Genomic DNA, 24,973 nt, shown 5'->3' with positions numbered 1-24,973 from the left:
TATTCGGACAACTGTGCCCTAGCTGGAGACTCTCCAGCCAGAGGGAATATCCACCCAACATTTATTAATGTTTCAATGAGATCACCTCTCATTCTTCTGAACTCTAAGGAATATAGATCCAGTTGACCTTCATTAATAAGGCAAGTACATCCTTTTAGGTAAGGAGGCCAGAACTGTGCACAGTACTCCAGGTGCGGTCTCACCAAGATGCTATATAATTGCAGTAAGGATATTTCAGTCCCTCTATAATAATGACCAACATACCATTTGCCTTGTCAATCGCTTACTATTTCTTAACTTTAAGATTTATTTTTGTAAGACATCCCTCTGAATACTAGCATTCATAGCCTCTAACCTAAAAATATTTAGTTTTTCTATTTTTCTTACTGAAGCGGCAACTTCACACTTCTCCACATTACATTGTCACCCTCTTGCCCACTCACTTAACCTCTCCATATCTTTTTATAGCCTGTGCTCTCATGACTTGCTTCCCACCTAGCTTTGCATCATCAGAAAATTGAGATATATGAATCCAGATGCGAGGACTGAGTTTATTGATATAGATTGTAAATAGCTGTCAACCAAGCACTGATCTTTGTGGTACCCCAGTAAATACAGTGTGCCAATACTAAAATAACACGTTTATACCTACTCAGTTATGTGCCCAATAATTGATCCTCAATCTATGCTCATATATTATATCATATATATTATGTTCAGTTTTGAGCTCAATTTAAAAAAAAGTTTATTTATTAATGTCATAAATAGGCTTACATTAACACTGCAATGAAGTTATTGTGAAAATTGCCACACTCCGGCACCTGTTCAGGTACACGGAGCTGTGTATTAACTTCTTCTGTCACACCCCATTGAATGCTTTTTGAAATTCCAAATATACTGTATCCACTGATTCCATGTGTACCTTTAATTTGGTACTATCCCAATGTCAATCAGAACGGACCTACTAAAAAGAATCCTACTTTGAGATTTGGCAGTTTGAAAAGAACTGACACTGGACATTACTAGTACATCTTTTAACCAATTGAAAGATACTTTTGGAAACGTGAGAACACAGGCAATGAACAAAACCTGACAAACCTAATCTTTCAAATTTAACTCGTACATTTAAACAAAATAGTTTCCACAGAACTCAAGGAATGCTTAGCTGATAAATAATGCTAAACCCTTTCCTTAGTCTGATGCAAATCAGTGGTGTTTCGAAAGGCAACTATAAACCCACTGTTACTTCAATGAAAAAATATTGATGCTCCATATAACACATTAGAAAAATAGTAAACAAAAGAAATTGGATTGAGAACAAATCATCAACTCAGCAGCCAAAACCTTGAATTTTGATTTTGCTATTCTTCCTGTAATTTCACTAATCAGATAAAAATGTGAGTGGAACACTAAACTGAAGTTCTACTAGTTTTAAAATATGTTAAGTTAAATTAGAGAACTAAAGCTTTTAAACTATTTGCTCAGCATTTTTAAATTTTACATAAAACTGGCTACAAATTTACATCTTTAACATACATCTGGTCACTTCAAGCCTGCAGTATTCATGTGCAACTGAATAGAATCACCATAACTCATTAAGTACTTACATGACTGGGTCAAACATGTTGCGGATCTTTAAACAGGGTGTCAAACTGTTAGGTGGTGAATTTCTACCATCAAGATGGAAGGCTAAAAAGAGGAGAAATTCAGAATCGTTTGTTATGAATATGCAATTTTACATATCAATTCGTTTTTAAAATTTAAAAGTTAAATGTAGGATACGTGCAAAAATCTGGATTGGAAAAATTGGGAAACATCTAACATACCATTCAAAGGATACTCCATGTTGATTTAAAAAAGGTCAGAAGTGGAAGTGTTAACAATGGGCTATTTTTCCCCTCAGTTTCTCGGTAGGAATGTCTAGTTTTCTCCAATAAGGGATTTAAATTTTTCAACTAGGTCCCAGATCAAAGAAAGGCTTGCAAGCAACAGGAAAACAAGAGAAGGTCTTAAAGTATCCATACACTTTTCAGATCAAATGGCAGGCAAAGTTGAAAATTGACCGGGTCTGGATCACTCTGGGACATCCACGATGTGCCACACTGCCATAGGAATATATTGTAGGAAGGCAGTCTTTTGGTTTGAGTTTATCCATGTTTTTCCTCTCAGAAATAGCAGTCAGCTTGGAAGACTGAGAAGGCAGTGTATGTATATGTGCATATATTATATAGGGAACCAGGGGTGTTCCTGGGTTCAAGTCGCTAAGCAGGAATTACAGGATCTAAACAGGAAGAGCATGCAAGAGCTCTGCAAATGTAAAATGCCCGACTGGAAAACTAAAGAGAGTCAAAGTGAATTCCCGAGAGCTGTGGCTCACCTTGCTTTGGTCTGAAAAGTGAAAGGGTTCTCAGGATACAGTATCACGTGTAGGGAAATTCTTGGTTGGAATTGAAAACATGGAACAGGAAGTGGTCCAGTAAGATTTTGGGGTTTAAAAGCAATGGTTTACAAAGAATAGTGTTGAATTGGTTGTACTTGTTTTTTTAAAATCTTGCATAGTAACAGTTTTTGATTAATATGCAAATCCTTGTGGCATAGTTTTTTAATTAATAGCTTTTTAAAAAGCTGATGGTCTCCCTCAAGATCATAACACTATTCCATGCTACATAAAGATTGAACAATTTCTCAAAATATTTTGACAAAAGCAGACCCATCCAACTGTACAAAGAATTATGAATGTTTTAGCACCTTCAAATTAGCAAGTTTAATTTAGAAGAAAAAACATTTTACCTATCATTTGCATTCTAATGACTCATTGGTAAATGTACTGCCCCATGTATTACTTAGGTTTCTCATTTGTGCTGAATTAGTTAACTCAGCCACTGTGGCACTTGGCCATTGTAACTGGCCTCAATTGATGTATGGGTATATCTGTTTCAATTATTATGCAGTATCAAATTCTTGGCAGTACTGTTGTATGTGGATCAAATCTGCCTGCAATGTGTCTCCCATTCTCTTGTCTAAATGCCAGCTGCCACTTGCCATCAAGGCTCACATATGACAACTACCTGACATGGTAGTATCGCAACTACTATAATTAAACTTGGAAGAATGGTCACTGTAATAGGATACCAAAGTGATGATGATGACATTCAAGCAAAAGTCATTTTGAGGGGAGAAAAGAAGAATAAAGACTAAACGACATACTTTGTAAGTCAGGCTTCATAATTTGATTTGTTGCATCCTCCACATACCAAAAAAGAATGAAGACTAGCTTCATTGACTCTGGGAAATTGCTTTGCTTAGTACACAGAAAACATTTTGCTATGATAGTAGGTCTGCTATCATATGTAGGATTTATGGCACAGAAACAGACCATTCAGCCAAACCAGTTTATCCCAACGTTTATGCCCCACTCAAGCATTCTTCCATCTCTTTTGCTTTGGGGTTGAGAAACTATTTTGTTTATTTTAATCTGAATCTAACCAGGAAGTGACCAGCTAACAAGTTATTATCTCTAAAAACACTACAATAATGCAAGATATTAAAAAATGGCTAAGTGGGGTTAGAATGCGGAGGATGCCACCTTTTCAAAACAAAAAGAGAGAAAATTTCACAAGGTGCTAATTATTTCACTCCACAATAGCCCAAATTGAGAACAGGAATACTTCCAAAACACCATCAGGACAGATAGTTTTGCAAAGTAAACCTGTCTATTATATCTATTATAATTGCAACTTGATTGAAATGACAAACAGCAGTCAAATGACCTTGAACATGATCAAAGATTCTTCCCTAGAAGATGGTAACAGTGTAGACTGCATCCCAACATTCACTTAGCTGTCCACTGACTTCTCACTAACTTGCTTCAAGTCTTTCAATGATACAAAGCACTCGAGACTAAAATTGCTTCAAATCATACACAAAGCAACTTGAATATCTACAAATTTTAAACATTCCATTGCAATTAAAGCGATGGTACATATTGATTCATGGGGCGCATGCATCTCAGGCATCATTTATTGCCGATCCCCAATTGCTCTCGGGAAGGTGGTAGTGAGACACTTCTTGAACCACTGCAGTCCACATGGTGTATGTAGCTACACCCACAACGCTATTAATGAGGAAGTACCAAGATTCTAACTGAGCGACTATGTAGGAATGATAATAAAGTTCCAAATCAGGATGGTGTGGGGCTTAGAGGGGAATTTACAGGTGGTGACCTTCTCATAAAACATCTATCCATGTCCTTCTAGGCGGCAGAGGATGTGGGTTTGGAAGGTGCTGCTGAAGGAGCCTTGATGAATTGCTGCAGTGCATCTTATAGACGGTATGCGTTGCTGCCACTGTGCGCCGTTGGTGGAGGGAGTAAACGTTTAAATTGGTGGATGAGTATCAATCAAGCAGGCAACCTTGGCTTGGATGGGGTCAAATTTGAAGTGCTGTAGCTGCACTCATCTAAGCAAGTGGAGAGTATTCCATCACACTTCTGACCTGTGATTTGCAGGCGCTGGATAAACTTCAGGTGGTGAGTTATTTGCTGTAGAGTTCCGTATTTGCTGCAGAGTTCCTAGCCTCTGGCTTGCTCTTCTGGACACTATTTAAAAAGATGGTCCAGTTAATTTTCTCATCAATGGTAGACTCCATGGGTGACAGTGGATTCAACAATGGCAATGCCGTTGAATGTCATGGGGAAATGATTAGATTCTCTCCTATTAGAGATGGTCACTGTCTCGTACTTGGACAACATTCAGGCTTGGGTTAAAGTTTGTACAGGTGTTGTTGCATGCAGACATGGACTGCTTCACTATCTGAAGAGTTGGGAATGCTTCCGAAAATGGGAATCATATGCGAATACTCCCACTTGATCTTATGATGGAGGAATGATCATTGATGAAGCAGCCAAACATGGCTGAGCCGAGGTCACTGTCCTAAGGAACTCCTGCAGTGATGTCTTGGGTCTATGATCCTTGACCTCCAACAACCATAACCACCTTCCTTTAAGCTGGATATGAAAGTTTTCCCCAATTCCCATTGACCTCGATTTTGCTAGATCTCCTTGATGCCATGCTGGGTCAAATATTGCCTTCACATCAAGGGCAGTCGCACTCACCTCACTTCTGGAATTGAGCTCTTTTATACATATTTGGACTTGGGTTGTAATGAGGTCCAGAACTACCTGGCTCTACAGGAACCCAAAGTGACCACAAGAAATCAGGTTACTGCAAAGTGCCACTTGATAACACTGACACCTTCCATCATTGGTTTATAATTGAGAGTAGATGGATTATATGGTAATTGGCTAGGCTGGATTTGTCCTGTTTTTTTATTTGACAGGACATATTTGGAAAATTTTCCAAATTCACAGTAGATTCCAGTGTTGTTGCTGACCTGAACGGCTTGGCTAGGGGGCAGCAACTCTGGAGCATGTCTTCTGTACTATTATCGGAATGTTATCAGGGCCCATAACCTTTGCAGCATCTACTGCCTTTAGCCATTTCTTGATATCGCAGTGAGTGAATTGGCTGAAAACTGGCATCTATGAAACTGGGCATTTTGGAAGGAGGCCAAAATGCATCATCCACTCGGTACTTCTGGCTGAAGGTGATTGCAAATGCTTCAGCCTCTTCTTTTGCATTGACATACTGGACTCCTCCAGAGTTAGTTGCTTAAATTGTCCACCACTATTCATGACTGGATGCAGTCGTGGGGCGGCATGGTGGCACAGTGGTTAGCACTGCTGCCTCAAAGCGTCAGGGACCCAGGTTCCATTCTCAACTTGGGTCATTGTCTGTGCGGAGTTTGCATGTTCTCCCTGTGTCAACGTGGGTTTCCTCCGGGTGCTCTGATTTCCTCCCACAGTCCAAAAGACGTGCTGGTTAGGTGCATTGGCCATACTAAATTCTGCCTCAGTGTACCCGAACAGGCACTGGAGCGTGGCGACTAGGGGATTTTCACAGTAACTTCATTGCAGTGTTAATGTAAGCCTACTAATGACACTAATAAATAAAGTTAAAATAAACTCAAAGTAGGAATACAGAGCTTTCATCTTGTGCATTGGGTTGTGAGATTACTTAGTCTACAGCATGCCGATTCTGCTGTTTAGCATGCACTCAGTTTGTTGTAGCTTCACCAGCTTGGCATGCTCTCCTACAATCCTCATTAGTCTCCTAGTCTTATGGCAATGATAGAGTGAGGGATGTGCCATGCCAGGTGGTTACAATTTGTGGTGGAATACAATTCTGCTTTTGATGGCCCACAGCATCTCATAGAAGTATAATTTTGGGCTGCCAGAAATGTTCTGAATCTATCTGGATTTAATACCATAGTACTGTCATCCAATTGAATATGAAGACAGACTTGGTTCCTACAAGAACTTTTGGTGATTACTCTTATGAAGTAATCACTGACAGAGGCACCTGCAACAGGTAGATTGGCGAGGATGAGATCTAACAAGCTTTTTCCTCCTGTTGGTTCTCTCCACTTAATCAGAGGCCTAGTGTGGCAAATACACCCTTCATGTCTCAGACAACACTGGTACTACCAAGTCAGTCAGTGATGAACATAGAGGTTCCCCACCCCAGAGTGCATTGTGTCCTTGCTCCCCTCAGTGCCAAGTGGTGTTCAACAAGGAGGGTTATGGTTTCACCAGCCCGAGGGAGAGCCGTAGGTGGTAACCAGCAGGAAGTTTTCTTGTCCCTATTTGACCTGGTGCCATGAAAATCCACAGGGTCCAGAGTAATGGTGGCTCTGGATACCGTTTCAGGATTTATAGAAAGGCCTTTGCAAGCAGACATGATTTTGGTAGTTTCAATTGTGCTTTTACATTATTTGAACTACCACTGCATGCAGGACCCAAAGTGCCACAATTATAAAAGGAGACTTCAGATCAACTCTAGGTTCTTTCATTTTTTTGATGATTCAGTATAATATTTTGTTGAACATTGCCTACCTGAAGGAGAAAAAGACTTGCATTTCTATAGTACTTTTTCAGGGCTACAGTACAACTCTGTCTTCCAGGCAATTAAGTTTTACTTTGAATTGTCACGATGCAAGAATGCTAATTCAATGCCTCAGCTATAATTGGGTATATCTTGCATTGATAATTACTGATTAGGGCTAGCATTTCCCTGATATATCTGGCGTGACAAGTTCACATGACAACCAAACGGAGAAGGCATGGATACATTCAGGTTAGTAGCTTGCAGTCATGTTCTACTTTTAACAAATTTTCAAGTTTGCTCATTAACATGAAGCTTTTAGCTTAGCCACTATTTCCAGGTGAGGCTGAGAACCAAAGCTAAATTTATTGAACAGCAGAGTCAGGTTTTGGTGACAATCCAACCTATATTTATCAATAGGCTATTATATTTTGCACACAATTCAACTATTAAACAGCATCTGATGTCAATATACTGTCCGATCGGTGAAGGCTAGTTGCTTGTTCTTATTCAGTCTATTCTACGGTTCATAATCAGACGGACAAACGGAAAGCAGCCAAGTTTTTGAGGAACAGGAAGGCAGCAGAAACATTGCGACAAGTGTTACTATAGCAAGCGTTGCGCCTTGGTCTTTTTTTTTCGTATTGGTTTGTTTTACCTGTCTAAAAGAGCCTGTAAATAGGTCTCGATCATGATTGATTTTTAAAAATTTATTTGTATCTGATTTTAAACATTGCTACTAATTGCTATTAAATGCACCTGCATTTACCTGCACCAGTGTCAATATCCAATTCCTGGCATGCAACCAGTTTGAAAACAAAAATAAATTTGCAAAAAAGTGAATTATAAGTACTATCTTATCTGATCCATGTCTGAGTGAGACTGGATTTGGGGCAAGTCTTTGAATACTGCAATAGAGGGGCAGAAAAGTATCATTTTTAACTGGGGAAGAACACTGTCTTTTAAGCTGGAGAAAGATAAACTGATGTGATGGCACAGGTTCTGAAGCCTTATAGACAATAGTCACTAATGCCGCTCTGCAAACCTGACATTTTGTGTAATTTACACACGCAGGTTCACCGGATTATAAACAAAACTAAACTCAATTCTGGTGGTGCGTGGAGGATGAATGAAGAATAAATCTCCACACTACTAATTGATTCCAGGTGATATGGGGAAAACATTTTTTAAAAAATCAATTTGCAAAGGCTCAAGTACAACACAAAAATATTGGATTAGGGTGCATATGTTGGATGGGCAGACGTGTGTCACATCAAATATTTGTTGGATGGGCTATACCTATACATGATTATACTCAGTCGCTATGAATAACGCACTGTATACTTCACATGGCATCATACACACTGCAATTCAGTTTTAACCCAATTATTTGCAATTATTCATGCAAAATCCACACCATGTGTTTTTAACTGTGTCAGTGCTGTGAACAAAACCATGCGGTGAATTCTAAACAATGCCAAGCAAACCAACTGAAGAGAATGGCACTCAACAATTCACTATAATTTTGACCTATCAGCATTTACTAAAAAAAAATCAAACCTATAGAATTTCAAAATACATGTAAAATATGCACTGGATAGCAGTCTTACCTTTTCCTTGCCATACTTTGGACGGCACAACTGTAATTTTATCACAAGTTGAAGCTGGTTGAGTCCACCTCCAAACTAAGAAATCTCCTCCACCTATTCTTTGGGTTTCTTTCCGAATACGAGACTCATTTGTTTCAACAAAAACCACAGCTCTCTCCCATGCCTTTTTCATTTTTTTCCTGTGACATTCCAAATAAAAATGTGCTTTAATGAATTAGTACAGTGAAAATACTTTCACCTGCTGTATTAGTTGAAGGCTCAATTTTTGGTCTATACTAAGGACTTGTCTTACCTATTCTGGGGTGGTATGAGAGAATCACGTACATGGGGAATAGGCAAATAGGGCTGCAAGTCCTTATTTTCTTGGCAGGCTTCGTTATGGCTTCTTAGAACATCTAAAGAAAAAACAGTTTTAAATCAATTTGTTTTATTTGTGAATTTCTCTAGCCTTGAAGCACAATCTAATTCCAAAGAAAGTGTTAAGTACCTATGATTCTTTCCACCATATCATACATCTGCCTGGTTTCTGCCTCTTCCTTCCGCCAACGGTACTTCATGTAATGAAGCACTCCCCACACAATTCCCACACCTGCAATAAATACCAATTAAAATCAAAAGATGATCCAAAAAATGGTACATCCTACATTAAAATTAAGCAATATATATCCAGCATTACAAATTGATTTATTTGAATTCAGCAATTTAAAAGTTTGCAGTAAACTATGAATTTATTTACACCCACAATTTATATAGGACCTTTAACAAAACGCCCCAGGTGGCTTCACAGACGTGTTACAAAATGAAGCATGACAGAGCCACATAAGATGATATTAGGGCAGATGACCAAAAGCTTGGTCAAAGAGGTGGTTAATAGGAAGTGTCTTAATGGTGGAAAGCTCAGCAGAAGGCTGGAAAAGTAGAAGGAAATTCTTAGAGGCCTCGGCAACTGAAGGCATGGACACTAAAGATGGAGCAAGTAAAATTGGGGATGCACAAGAGGCCATAATTAGATTAGCAAAGATATCGGAGGATTGTGAAACTGGAAGAAATTAGAGATAGTTAAACACCAGGCCAGAGGCATTTAAAAACAAGATAAGAATTTTAAAATGAAGATGCTGCTTGACCAGGTGCTAATGTAGGTCAGTGAGCACAATAGGTCAACAGGACTTGCTGTGAGCTAAAACACGGGGTCACCCAAAACTTTGATCCAAGTTTATAGGCAGCAGAATGTAGGAGACCAGCCAGGAATACTTCAGAAGAATTGAAACTAGACGTAATGAAAGCACGAATGAGGGGTTCAGTAATGTCAAAGGAGTGGAAATAGGTGGTGTTATGTGATTGCAGAAGAAAGAGCCAATTGTGAAAAATAGGAGTGATGTGGTCGAGGGCCTATCAACTATAGTGGGAGGGAATTTTTGGCGACATAAACAAGCTGCTTCTGATCAACCTGCGTGGAAATTTCTGGATTAATACACAGTGCAGAGAAAACATTGACAAGAGGTGGTGTCAGAATTGACACCCCACCTCCACAAAAAACAAAAACACCCTTGCTGCAGCAAGAACAACAGACAACCAATCTGTTGGGCTGCAAACATGGTTAGTGGGAGAAAGAGAAAGATAACTAAAGGCCTAGTTGTCTGGGCCATCATGTATAGAAGGCAAATCGCCTTTCTAATTTATATATTTGTTCATGGGATGCAAGGCCAGCATTATTTCCAATCCCCAATTGCCAGTGAGATGATGAATCGCCTTTTGAAACTCTGCAGTCCATATGGTGTAGATGCATCGACAGTGTTATCAGAGGGGGGACTTCCAGGATTATGACCCAATGGAAGTGAAAATTTCAGGTGGTGTTCCCATTTTTCTGCCACCCTTGTTCTTTCAAGCGGTAGAGGTTTGGAAGATGCTGTCAAAGGAGGCTTGGCAAGTTGCTGCAGTGCAACTGATAGATGGTACACATTGATGCCACTGTGTGCCGGTGTTGGGAGGCAGCAAATGTTTAAGGTTCTGGATGGGCTGCTGATCAAGTGGGTTGCTTTGTCCCGAATGGTCTTGTTGAGGCTGCACTCTAGCACTCAAGCAGGGAATCTTTCATCACATCCTGGACTGGAGTCTCGCAGAGGGTGGGTGACCTTTTGAGAAGTCAGGAGAATTATACACCACAAAATTCCTAGCATCTGAACTGCACTTATAGCCACAGAATTTATACTACTGCTCTAGCTTCTTGGTCAATGATAACCCCCAGGATGTTGATAGTGATGAGAGTATCATTAAATGTCAAAGAGAGATGGTCAGATTTCCATTCTTAAGTGGCAAGGACTGCATTATCAGCTAGAGGCACTCCAAATCATTAACGTGTCTTTTCCCTTCATACATTCTTTTATTCGTCCACGGGACATAGGTGTCTCTGGCTAGGCCAACATTCATTACACACTCTTAATTGCCCTCGACGTAGTGGTGATGAGGTGCCTTCTTGAATTGCTGCAGTCCATGTGGTGTAGATATACCCATAGTGCTGTTGGGGAGGGAGCTCCAGGATTTTCACCCAGTGACAATGAAAGAATGATGATATATTTCCAAGTCAGGATGGTGAGTGGCTTGGACGGCAACTTCCAGGGTGGTGGTGGTATCTGTTGCTCTTGTCCTTCTAGGTGGTAGCAGTCATGGGTTTGTAAAGTGCTGCCCAAGGAGCCTTGGTGAGTTCCTGCAATGCACCTTGTAAATGGTACACATAGCTGCCACTGTGCTTTAGTGGTGGAAGGAATGAAGATTTGTGGTTGGGGTGCCAATCAAATAGGTGGCTGTGTCCTGGATAGTACTGAAGTTCAAATTCGATACGAGTTGAACGAATCTTATGGTCCACCATTTCATTCACTACAGCAATCTCTCAGCAGTTTCTAAGCAAAATACAGGAACATTTCTACTCTACATTTGTCAATATTCTGTTTTAACAATATTTAACAATAAAAATTCCAACAAACAAAACATTTAACAAATCAGTAAGTGCATGAAACAATCTTTTTGGAGGAATGAAGATGCAACAATTCCACTCCTTTAAACAGGGCTGTCAATATACCTGATGTACCCAGAAGTAATTTGAACCTAGGGGAGTTGAAAGGATGAGGAGAGGATGCAAGAAATTGTCACATTTATACCTTGAAAGGATGGTAATTAATTTTAAAAGACATTAAAGGCGGCCATTCCCCATTATTCTGTAATCATTGGTATTCATTACAAAATGATGTCTATCATACAATCTGAGTGTCCCATATAATTGATACTGCATATTTAATGCAATTTAAAGTTCAATTTAAAGTTTAATGTCACCCTTCAATACAATTTATTAAATAATGCTCATGTACATTGAGCTGATAAAACAAACACAAGAAAAATCTGATTGATTTTTAGCGCTATGTATGAGATACTCTATTGCATTGGAAACATTACTGCATTTTAGAGACTCACCGACAAGGAATATAAACATTCTGTGCAAGACAGTTAAAAATGCACGGCGAAAACGACAGATGAATGACATTTGTGGATGGGTAGATTCCAGATACTGTACTTCACTCACATCTTTTACTTTTACATCTGAGTCACTGCCAAGCAACCTGCGCAATAAAGACAAGACCTGGTTATTGGGGCCCTGTTGCTCTGGAGATTTGTTTTTCAAATACATGTGCATTTTGGGTTCAGGACCCAGCCACAATGAACAAACTCACTCACTTTATACCAAAGTCATCTGTACTCCGTAATATCCACTGTAGTGAACCATTAAATTTCTCTTCGTGATTAGGATCAAGGACCTGTATGAGATTAATAAGACATTAAGTCATGAGACATTTTATAATTTAGAAATTCATCAGGTCAACCACCACATTCAGGTAATCTTTAACTAGGTACATGTGCATATTAACTAATTAGACACTGAACTAAAGATAAAATCTGATTTCTCCCTTGCACAAAAAAATCTACAAAAAGTGGAACATCAAAAAGCCATCAGTTCGTTCAACCATGCCAAAGACAACAGACCTCAATGGAAAAACCGAATAGTATTCAATTCAGGAAAACGATGAGTACTCCAGAGGAAAATTTGTCTTTGAGGGTAAATAGCATTGGATTGATTGTACAATAATGAATTAAACACAGATTATGGGCCGAACTCTCCCAAAAAAATTCTAAGTGCCGAATTCACGTGAAAACTGGAGTAATTCACGCTGGTTTTCTCAGTGGGAGTTCAGTCAAGGCTCTTCCACACACCGTGCACTGCAGAGGCATCAGTGTGAATATCATTAAATTTCAAGGGGTGGGGCTATTCCTGCTGGAGAGGCTCAAATCAGCACACTGAGTGGGCCACTGCACGTGCACCAATCTGTCAGTGCCAAGATCAACGCATGCACAGTGGCCTCACTGGCCAGCCAGTTGACCCCCACAACACCAGCTCTCCACCCTCCATAGCCCAATCGCTGGCCCCCCAACCATTCCCAGGCCCGACCCCCTCCTCACCAGCCTGCCCCTATTGCTGGCCTCCCTCCTTCCCCCACTGACCCCGACTGCAGAGTGGCAGTGGGACCCCGTACTCCCACCGATTGCCCCCTTGGCCCCGTTCCCCAGCACTGCCCAATGCCCAGGTGCCCCCTGGGCATTGGCACTTTGCCCCTTGGGCAGTGCCAGGGGCCAGGCCAGCATGCCAATGCCCAGAGGGCACCCCATCTTCTGCCTGACCCCCTGGGGGTGGGGGCGCAATTGCTCCCCTTCACTCCAGTGGAGTCAAGCTGCTAACTTCCCGAAAGTGGGGAACTAGTATATTACCTGCTGGAGTGAAACACTCTGGCGGTGTGGGAGACGCTAGCAGTCCCGGAGACTTCAGTCCCGGGCCCTGCTAATCACATTCAAAGAATATTAAAGTGACCATTTAAACAGCCTGTGCGTCTCCCCACCGATTTCCGGCGCAGAGCAGACACCGCCGGAAATCCAATGCTGGGAGATGCAAGTGGGGCGCGAACACTCGCACAAACCCCACGAATCGGCCGCCGTGGGATTCTCCCAGCCTGCTGCGCTAATTTTATAGCGTAGCGGGATGGGAGAATCAGAGCCTACGAATTTGTTCAAAGACTTTGTCACACACAACTGCAAAATGGTTAAAACTAAATTATAATTCAGAGTCGTTAACAAAAGTTAAAGGCCAAATATTTGACAAAAGTGGTTGTAAAGAGTGGACAAAATTCAAGTTTGCACAAATGATTTTGTTTTATCCTTTTTCAAAAATACATGACCAAAAAAATTAGATATTTATTTTCTTAAATTGTATGTTTTATTTATTAACAGAAATTTAAGATTGATTTTTATAACAGTAAATGTTTAGCAAATCGCTCTTTTCATCTGTGAAGAACAATAGAACATATAACTAGAGGGCATAGGTTTAAGGTGGGAGGGTTGGGATACAAAAGTGTGCACAGGGGCAATTTTTTCACAGAGGGTGGTGAGTGTCTGGAACAAGCTGCCAGAGGTGGTAGTAGAGACAGGTACAAATTTGTCTTTTAAAAAGCATTTAGACAGTTACATGGGTAAGATGGGTATTGAGGGATATGGGTCAAATGCGAGCAATTGGGATTAACTTAGGGGTTTAAAACAAAAGGGTGGCATGGACAAGATGGGCCAAAGGGCCTGTTTCCATGCTGTAAACCTCTATGACTCTATATCTTAAGGCAACAAATATTTAGTTTAACATAAAACCTCAACTCAGTGTAATGCTCTTTTCCTGCACTGTAAAATAAATTAATTCAAAATTGGCAGCAAATAAAAACAAAATTTTAAAACCAAAACCTAATCACTGATTATATGCAGGCCACTTATCAAGTATGGTTAGCTTTACATAGGGGGAAAAAAATCACAAGATTCTCATGCATACTGCTTTCACCATGGTCTCATTTGCCTGTTTAAAAATATTAAATACCAATGGAATCTATTATTGTGGTTGCAGCTGATTTGCAATAGTCATTTCCATTTCACCAGGCCATCAATCAAATGTTTACAATTGTGTGTTTATTCAGAACAATATTTCACAAGCAGTCATTTTAATTTATACAAAGTTATAACATCTGCATGCAATTGTGCAAGGAAACAATCATGGCTGTCATCCACACGAGGGCTCCCTATTAGAATTCACCTTTTAAAAGATTGTCAGTAAATTGTGGACACAAATTATGATCAGTTCACAATTGAATGCAAAAGCCATGCAACATAAAGGCTATTTTCGACAATTAGCAAAAATGCTTACAGTACTTTTTCCTTCCAACTATTTTATTGGTTAGATTTTCTAGTATCGCAGCACTTCATATAACTGCAGAAACACAGAGCATTTTATAGCTGAGAATTGGCTAATCAATTCATGTAATAAAAGAGCAAACATGCCTGAAATAACTTACAGTCACATATTCAGCAGCATCTTGGACAGAAAGACTTCTGTTTTTATAATGGACATGATGTCCACAATCATAGTCTCCTGGGATTAGAAAGAAACAGCAATACAAATGAGGTCAATGCTGTTGAAAAGTCATTTTAAAACAAGTGGCAAAAATCCCAACATGGTTCAGAATTGCAAGATGCAACACCCATCATGCCGACACATCACTTTGAATATTATTAGGCTGCCCTGACTTCATCAACGCTACAGACATCTTAAACAGATCAAAAGGAAAGATATTCACTGTTTCTGCTAACATTTTTTTAAATTACTGTTTCATAGTTCTGGCATTAATGACAGTTTTTTTTTCTAGATTCTAGTCTTTTTTAAACTTCTTTCATATTCTTATGTTCATCCTTAAGCTTCGACTGATTTACTCGAATACCTAAATTTTCTGGTCACTTTAATTCTTTCATTAACAGAGTCTTTCATTAGCTGAGTCTTTCACTCAGCTCCACTACTTTCTCATACAAACTTATGGCTTTCCTTTTCAAGAAAAAAATCTTTTATAAATAAGTTGCTCATAGTTAACCCCAGGCTGCAATCTAAAACTGCATCCTGAATACTTTTGGATACTAAAAACCCTACTGCAGCATTTGGGTGCTAAATTTGATATCCATTTTCTGATGGTACATGGCTGAATACAGTCAGCAATGCTGGTTGCTTATATTTGGGATTGCAAAAGATTAATGTTCAAATACAAAACCTTTGAAAAGTTTTTCATCGACAGAATGCCATACACTGTCATTTTTTAAATAGTTAAGTAATCATTTACTTGCTAAAACTGAATCAATGTCCAATAGATCAGAATTAATACATGAGCTCCAATGGTTTAAAGTGTAAAAGTAGCTTTAAGGCCTTCAGCTGAAAGCCTGGATTTCTGATCTATAGACTGTAAAGCACTTTGAGATGTTCAATGGTCATAAGAAGCACTATAAGTGAAAGTTCTTATACTATACTAGTAAACCTCAGATGAGCAGGAAATCAGGTACGAATATTGTCCTCTGTGCATCAGTGCTGGAATGTTTGGGATTTGGAAGTGAGAAAGTCTGCCATAAATCACAATTCTGTTTCCCTATTTAGTGGTTCCTAAAAGCATATGCACATTTTTGGGCATCTAATGAGGACAATATTGGCCACATGAATAGCCTGCCCATATTCACTGCTTAGAGTCACACTTGGAAAAGAAACATGAGGTACAGAATGGCTGGATAACTGGGGGAACCATACTCTGGCAAAGAATTAGTGTTTTCAAAGACTGAGAAAATTAAAGAAAATTAGCCCAAAAATCTAAAGTAACTAGAAATGTTAATAGCCATCAGAAATATTTGATGCACAAATGGCTATGGAAAGAGGCACATTGTAAAAACAAAAAAAAGAGGACAACATGCTGCATCAAGTATATAGGTCATGTTAGAGTTAGTAATCACACATGCAAATAAATTCCACCATGTAGCTTTTAAAAAATTAATCCAAAGGGCTATAAGGGAAGTTCAATATTATTGATTACCATTAACATTTATCAAAGATTAACATATTAAAACTAAATCACTCCTCAAACTCAAATAATATTCAGGTTGCAACTGAATGCATCAAATCTGTTGGGAGAAAGTACTTCAATTTGATAGAAAAATATTTTGAAAGATGTTGAATAATTAACTGTTTTGAAATATAGAATATTTATAAATGAGCCAACAGTTTATATTTTGTTTAAAAATTGTACCCCAGAGGAGGAAATTGCCTGCTACCATACAAGCTCAAAAAGGTTTGTTACCGAAAAAGTCATTTTTTAAAAACTTGACTGTGAAAACTGGAATGGTGTACTGTTTGCAGGGTCCAAGGCCTATCACACTGAGCTGAATGCAGAATTTAAGTTTGCAATGATCACAGGAATTAACATAAACTAGCCCCTTAGCCAAGTAGAAAAATTATAAATTAACAACCATATTAAGTATTAGGATGGTTTTGAGAAACTCGTTTTATGAGGTAACAAGATTCTAATGCAGGTTAATTTTCCACAGGGCAGACCATACGGTTGAGCTTACCCATTTCTCTCTCACCTGTTGTGAAACTACATTTTATCAAAAATAAATTTATTAATTTACCAGCTGGAAATTACTTACTGAAGTTTTAGAAAGACTAAAGCTATGTTTCAGTGACTTGAAATCAGTCAAAGAAGGCTGAACATTTGCATTATTGTACCCCTACATCCAAGAAGGTGAGCCTAACAGTCTGCAAAAGCTCTGAAACAATCAATTACCTTTAGGAAATGTGAATGAACCACATCTCCTGTCCCCAATATCCTTGGACTCAACTGGATGGGAAACCCATGTCAGACAATCACTTCAGAAAAAGGATTCTGACCAAGGAAATTCTCAGCCATGAGATAATCAGGTTACAACTGGAACCCACTAACCATGACCATATTTGGGTCACTGGTGGCTGGAGAGAGGGTCATGTGATAAGCCAGCTAACTTTGTGTTCAAGCACCTGTAGACCAGGACAAGCATAAATTGGCACAAATGACAACTTCCCTACAGCATAGCTCATCTACCACATTTACACCATTAGTTATGACAATCATCCTTTCTGCTTGACCTAAATGTTGAGTAACAATGATTAACAAGTTGGACCCTGCTATACTCCCAGCCATTAGCAAAAACTAGCTTTATTATTATTTATGTAGCACACTTCAGCATTATTGATAAAGTAAGTAAAAGAGCAAATAATGAGTAAGGGTACATGTTGTTAGAGAAGACTTTTAATTCAAATAAGTAATTATATATTTTATCATGAAGCATTAACTGTCAGTAGCAGGCCAGCCACGTGCTACACAACACAATGTTTTTAATAACTTTCATTGGTTGTGGCTGGGGGACTAGAGAAGAAATAAATCAGGCAAGAAACAGAATAGAAATGATTGATCTGTTAGTGCAAGTTTATCACTGTTGCACTACTCTGTCAGATGAGTGTTATATTTGTTACATTTGTTACAGTTTGACAAATAATTAAGTTATTCAGCAGTTTACAAGGAAATGCAAATTGAATTACAAAAATATATTTTGGTCAAGTTTGATGTCAGGATTGAAATGTTAGTGTTTTTGGTTGGGTTCAACTATTTTGTATATATTTGAGAGATTATCCTTTATCTTTGGAAACAGGGTAAGGCTACAACGCAAAACAATGCACAAAACAGCCATACAGTAATGACAGAAGACACAATATTGCAGTGCTTAAAGCGTTCCTGTTTGTCTACCTCCAGAATGGGGGAGGGGGAAGAGAGGTGTTGGTGGTGTGCTGGAAGAAATGCACAAGTTTGAGAACAAGTTTACTGCCATAATTTAATTGAAAATTTAACTTTGACCTTTTAGTATGTTTTTCATTACCCATATCTTGAACCACAATATACACTATGCAGGCAAACCAAAAAAGGTTGTAATCAATTGCAATACTGTGAAGTGAGATGGTTTTCAAAATAAAACGTAGCTGTGTCAGGAAGTCAAATTCTAATTGTCGTGAATAAATGGAGTTCCAGAAGTAAAATTTAATATCAATCACAGGATCTGATCAACTGATAATGAAACAAATCACCACCCTTACAATAAACAAAGCTTAGTCAAAGTATATTAGTAACACTGGTAGAAAGGTCTTCAGATAAAAAATATCAGCGTGCAGTAATTGTGAATTACATCCAAGTTCAACAGTAATCTCTTGTTCATGATTTCCTATAACACCCTGCAGACACAGAAATTTGCCATTAGCAACCTAAAAAGGAATTTAACACATACATTATAGAAACAGAGGAACTCTGCGTCAGCACTGGGCTTTTGAAGCCGAAAATGATCAGCTGCCTACATATTCTTGAATGCTGGTCTAATTAAAGCTAATTAGTCAAATATAGGCCAGCCTGAGTAAGATGACAAGCTTCCTTTCCTAAAGGACATTAGCAAAATCAGGTGGGTTTTTACAACAATTCAGGAATTTTGTGATTATTGTTACTGATTTGTGATTTATTCCAGATTTATTTAATTGAAGTTGAATTCCCCAGCTGCTGTGTTGGGATTTGAGCTTGCAATCATAGGAATCAAATGATATAAAAATGCAAAAATGTTAAGATCTTACCTGCTATTTTTGCTAGATGATCATGCAGTCTATGAAGAATAATCAAAATTACTCTTTTTTCTTCAACCTAAATGAAGTACAATTCAAAAATTACCTGGCATTTCTCTACAGCTTTCAACCACACTACATTTTTTAAAAGATGGAGACACCATTTTAGAGAAGTCAATTGTAAAGACTTCTAGAAACTTTGAAAAAAGGCACTTAAGTTAAAAGGCAAGAGTTCAAAGGTATTTCTCCTTCCCACAGCAATAGGTGCATTTTCTCTACTTTCTAACATCCTTAAAGTGACCACAATAATTTTACTTGCAGTACAGAGTTTTGGGAAAAAAATACACATTTAGTCTACTTGCATATGTATGCTGTATATTTAGTATACTTTTATTATTCCCACATAATTTTTCCAAGCAAGACTTGGCAGCAATTCCTAAATAAGAGTAAAGACATAAATTGTCCCTATAAAGAGATACAATATGCATATAAAGTTACATATTTCCCCATTTATTGTAGAATATTGTTACAAACTGCAAAGATCCTCAATATCCCTAAATGGCCATATTTTGTAGAAAATGAGAGTGTGTCATTAGGTAGAATGGGCAATTTCATAGCAATACCCTAAAGCTGGCTGGGGAACAGATTAGAATTTTTAAGTTTTGTGCTCTAATATTCCTTGCACGATCTCCTTAATTCACCCGTTATATTGTTCTCACCACTCAACATTATACAGTTCATAATGTTGGTTCAGAACAACAGTTCTACAGCTTGTATAGTCTCCAAAGTTAAAGAAGGTATTGTAAGAGAATATGACGTATCTATTATGTTTTACGGAAGCAACAACATTAAAGCATTATCCAGACTATTAACATGTTACTGGGACCCTTTCCTGTCAACAGACAGTATAATGGTGATTTTCCCAGAGAGATAATGAATTGAGATCAAGTCCTCAGCAGCAGATTAAAACTGCTTAGCATGTAAATCAAATCCACATCATATGCTTTATTTTTCCAAAGATTGCATAGGTGTGAAAGAGGGTGATTTTCTGGAGAGACAATGGATTTTTATTTTGTTTTGAAATATATTCCCCCACAAATACCTATATTTATGAAAAGGAACAGGACTTACCTTATCATCTATTCCAAATGACTGAGACTTTACTGAAAAATAAAATCATTAAACGCTATGAATATTTAAAGAACAGGTTCAGGAGTTAAATCATTTTAAAGAACATGCTGTATGGTTCTTATAAGTCCATTAAAAACTTTGTACGTGGATCAGTTTAAATATTAGATGTCATATTGGCAGCTCCCAAGTTAAGAATACTTGCATTGATTTGTCCTTCCTCCCACAGAAAAAGAAAAATCAGGTAAGATGGTTGACTGAGCGTATGAACATAGAATAGAACATAGAAAAGCTACAGCACAAACAGGCCCTTCGGCCCACAAGTTGTGCCAAACAATTTCCTTACCTTCTAGGCTCATCTATAACCCTCTATCTTACTAACCTCCATGAACCTATCCAAAAGTCTCTTAAAAGACTCAATCGAATCCACTTCCACCACCACTACTGGCAGCCGATTCCACACACCCACCACCCTCAGTGAAAAACTTACCCCCAACGTCTCCTCTATACCTACTCCCAGCACCCTAAACCTGTGGCCTCTCGTGACAACCATTTCAGCCCTGGGTAAAAGCCTCTGAGAATCCACTCTATCAATATCTCTCAACATCTTATACACCTCTATCAGGTCACCTCTCATCCATCGCCTCTCCAAGGAGAATAGACCTAGCTCTCTCAACCTATCCTCATAAGGCATAGCACTTAATCCCGGCAACATCCTCATAAATCTCCTCTGCACCCGTTCTATGGCTTCCACATCCTTTCTGTAATGAGGCGACCAGAACTGGGCACAGTACTCCAGGTGGGGTCTGACCATGTCCTAACAGCTGCAGCATTATCTCCCGATTTCTAAACTCAATTCCTCTATTGATGAAGGCCAGTATTCCATACGCCTTCTTAACCACAGCCTCTACCTGCGACGCCGCTTTGAGCGCCCTATGAACCCGGACCCCAAGATCCCTCTGTTCTTCCACACTGCCAAGCGTCTTACCCTTAATATTATATTCTTCCATCCTATTCGACCTGCCAAAATGAACCACCACACACTTCTGGGTTGAAGTCCATCTACCACTTCTCCGCCCAGTCTTGCATCTTATCTATGTCTCATTGCAACTGCTGACATCCCTCTACACTATCCACAACACCTCCAACCTTTGTGTCATCAGCAAACTTGCCAGCCCATCCTTCCACTTCCTCATCCAGGTCATTTATAAAAATCACAAAGAGCAAGGGTCCCAGAACAGATCCCTGGGGCACCCCACTGGTGACCGACCTCCACTCTGAAAAAGACCCATCTACAACCACTCTTTGCCTTCTGTGGGCAAGCCAGTTCTGAATCCACAAAGCAACGTCCCCTTGTATCCCATGCCCCTTCACTTTCTCCATAAGCTTTGCATGGGGCACCTTATCAAATGCCTTACTGAAATCCATATAAACCACATCTTCCCCTGTCTAAGTGTCTAGTCACATCTTCAAAAAATTCAGACTCGTAAGGCATTATCTGCCTCTGACAAAGCCGTGCTGGCTACTTCTGATCATACTATTCCTTTCCAAATGTTCATAAATCCTGCCTCTCAGGATCTTCTCCATCAACTTACCTACAACTGAGGTTAGACTCACCGGTCTATAATTTCCTGGGCTATCTCTTCTCCCTTTCTTGAATAATGGAACCACATCCACCATCCTCCAATCCTCCGGAACCTCTCCCGTCTCCATTGACGATGCAAAGATCATCGCCAGAGGATCTGCAATCTCTTCCCTCGCCTCCCACAGTAACCTGGGGTACATCCCATCCGGTCCCGGCGATTTATCTAACTTGATGCTTTTCAACAGCTCCAACACATCCTCTTTCCTAATGCCCACATGCTCAATCTTCTCAGTCCATTGCAAGTGTGCACTGCAACTACCAAGATCCTTTTCCACTGTGAATACTGAAGCAAAGTATTCATTGAGTACCTCTGCTATTTCAACCGGTTCAATACAGACTTTCCCACCATCACATTTGATAGGTCCTACTCCTTCACATACTTGTAGAATGCCTTGGGGTTTTCCTATATCCTGTCTGCCAAGGCTCTTCTAATTTCCCTCTTTTAGTTCCTTTCTACTAGACGTATACTCTTCTAGATTTCTAACATTACCTAGCTCCCTGAACCTTTTGTAGGCTTTTCTTTTCTTCCTGACTAAATCCGTTACAGCTTTCGTGCACCACGGTTCCTGTAACCTACCATAACTCCCCTGTTGCACCGGAACATTGCCGTGCAGAGCTCCAGACAAATTTTCCTTGAAAATTTGCCACATTTCTTCCGTACATTTCCCTGAGAAAACTTCCTTCCAATTTATGCCTCAGTATGATTAAGGGGTATTAATTTTTGATATATTGCAGTTTCCTTGCAAGTTCTTACAGATGTCCAACTCTCCCAGTTGATCAAGCTAAGACACAAACAGAAGTTGTACTTACTGATTGTCAATCCTACTGTCATGTTTCAAATCAAACTTTGTTGCATCTAATGTTAACTTAGACCATCGCCAAAGAGATTGAAAGGACATTTGGTTGCAGGACATGAAAATCCAATCCAGTTGACCAGGAATAATTGTTTCCTTCCAGGCCTTGCTACCACAAGAAGCTACATGACAGTATGCAGACAGTCGACACTCATTAAAAGAGAGTCATACAGTACAAGACTTGACACCACTATACTGAAGATGACATCTACAATGGTCAAATTATAACAGTGATACACAAGAGGGGAAACATAGCTAAACATAATGATCACAGAATCTGCAAGACTTGTTAAAAATCTGCTTACAATACACAAGATATTGAACAAGACAATTTTGCCAAAAAGTGAGCATTTGACAATCTTGATCTGTGCCGTTGACTGACACACAATGTGGAACTGTCAGAAGACTCCAAAGAGACATGCCCATTTACCAAATTTATCCCAGAAATTTTCCAACAGAAGTATCCCAACTTGCTAGAAATCAATATAGCAACCACAGTTCCATTCCTAAAGCCAGCTGTAGTTAAACAAGCAACATACAATATTAGTTATCTACAGGTTTATAAAGCATGGTGAAAAAGTCAATCATTTGTTGGCACATCATGTTTAGCAATGAAAGGTAAATAATCCACTCAGCCATCGAAAACTCCCAATGAAAGCAAAGTTTATTTATCAGTCACAAGTAGGCTTACATTCACACTGCAATAAAATTGCTGTGAAAATCCCCTAGTCGCCACACTCCGGCGCCTGTTCGGGTACACGGAGGGAGAATTTAGCATGTCCAATGCACCTGACCAGCATGTCTTTGGACTGTGGGAGGAAACCGGAGCACCTGGAGGAAACCCACACAGACATGGGGAGAACGTGCAAACTCCACACAGACAGTGACCCAAGCTGGGAATCGAACCTGGGTCCCTGGCGCTGTGAGGCAGCAGTGCAACACTGTGCCACCATGCTGCCCCAACATGGTTTAAAGATGAATAATCAAAGCCAATACGAAATACAGAATAAAGCATAAATGCAGATGAAAGGATCAATGATTTTTGTTGCATTGCAATTGTAAAGGAGTAGAGGTAACATGTCTTAGAGAACTTGAAACCGGCCTTTTGGCTAAGATCAAGCATCAGATCAAGCCCAAGATGGGGTGAAATGCTTTATCCTGTCAGCTCGGATCTTGCTTGTTTCTCTTTGGGGGACCATGATTTGGATTCAATTGGAATTTGAATTTGGCAAGCAAGGAATGGATTCAGGTCTGCCCAGTCCAGTCTGAGCATTGGCTCTGTAACTTTAAGAATGGAGTAAAAAAAAATTAACAAAGGCGCAAATCAGAGTGAAGTTAGGAAATGTTACAGAGGACAAAATCGGCGGTCTTAGTGATGGCGTATGTGTCACTGGAAGATCATCTTTGGGTCAATAATGGTTGCAGTTTGGTTTAGTCTCAAGACAGTTGCCAGGGAGAGGGATGGAGTCAATAGTTAGAGAATGCAAAAAATAATGGCTTTAGCTTTCCCAGTATTTAATTGGAATAAATTTTTGCTCATTCAGTACTGTATGATGGATAAGCAGTCTGATAATTTAGCAACAGTGGAGTCAGAGAGAGGTGGTGGTGAGGTACAGCTAGGTGTCATCCGTGTATGTGAAAACTAACGCTGTACTTTTAGATGATGTTGCTGAGAGGCAGCATGGTGCATACTCTGATGATGATTGGATAGATAAGAGAATGCAGTCTCACTCAGCTTGACAAGAATGGAGGAGAATAGTGTTATCAACCATGTCACAGGCTGCAGACAGGTAGAGAAGGATGAGAAAAAATAGTTAACCTTTGTCACAGTCACATAGCATGTTGTTTAAGAACGGTTTGGTACTGTATCAGGAACAGAAACCAGATTGGAAGGATTCGGTTATAAGAATTCTCAGAAGATGGGCACCAATTTGAAGATGACAGCACATTCAAGGACTTAAAAAAAGTCTGGAGATGGGGGTAGTTATTTGCAAGGACAGTGGAGACAAGAGCTGCTTTTTTTTTATATAAAAGAGAACTGTTAACAATTAAAATTTAATTTAAACAACTTAAATGGAGATGACTGCAGAAAGCTGCAGCACTGAAGGATTTGGGAGCCCTTGTGCATATATCACAAAAGGTAAGTATGCAAGTTCAGCAGGTAATAGGAAAAGCAAATGAAATGCGGGCTTTATTTCAAAGGGAATGGAATATAAAAA

General features: G+C 39.3%; 1 protein-coding gene across 1 annotated transcript in view; it reads right to left on the bottom strand.

Annotated features, from left to right (window-relative positions):
* Nucleotides 1-24,973, bottom strand: part of lemd3 (LEM domain containing 3) — a 52,615-nt gene that overhangs the window by 4,425 nt on the left and 23,217 nt on the right. The window contains exons 2-10 of the mRNA XM_078219806.1: nucleotides 20,259-20,290; nucleotides 19,140-19,206; nucleotides 14,980-15,056; nucleotides 12,278-12,357; nucleotides 12,017-12,162; nucleotides 9,039-9,140; nucleotides 8,844-8,946; nucleotides 8,552-8,730; nucleotides 1,608-1,689 (exon numbers count right to left, since the gene is read on the bottom strand). Of these exons, the coding sequence (XP_078075932.1) occupies nucleotides 1,608-1,689; nucleotides 8,552-8,730; nucleotides 8,844-8,946; nucleotides 9,039-9,140; nucleotides 12,017-12,162; nucleotides 12,278-12,357; nucleotides 14,980-15,056; nucleotides 19,140-19,206; nucleotides 20,259-20,290 (868 nt within the window). The remainder of the gene's footprint in view (nucleotides 1-1,607; nucleotides 1,690-8,551; nucleotides 8,731-8,843; nucleotides 8,947-9,038; nucleotides 9,141-12,016; nucleotides 12,163-12,277; nucleotides 12,358-14,979; nucleotides 15,057-19,139; nucleotides 19,207-20,258; nucleotides 20,291-24,973) is intronic.

The sequence above is a fragment of the Mustelus asterias genome, chromosome 9, assembly GCF_964213995.1.
Source record: "Mustelus asterias chromosome 9, sMusAst1.hap1.1, whole genome shotgun sequence".
Lineage (NCBI taxonomy): Eukaryota > Metazoa > Chordata > Chondrichthyes > Carcharhiniformes > Triakidae > Mustelus > Mustelus asterias.
Note: the sequence above shows the minus strand (reverse complement) of the source record. Positions and strands in the feature narration are given on the sequence as shown.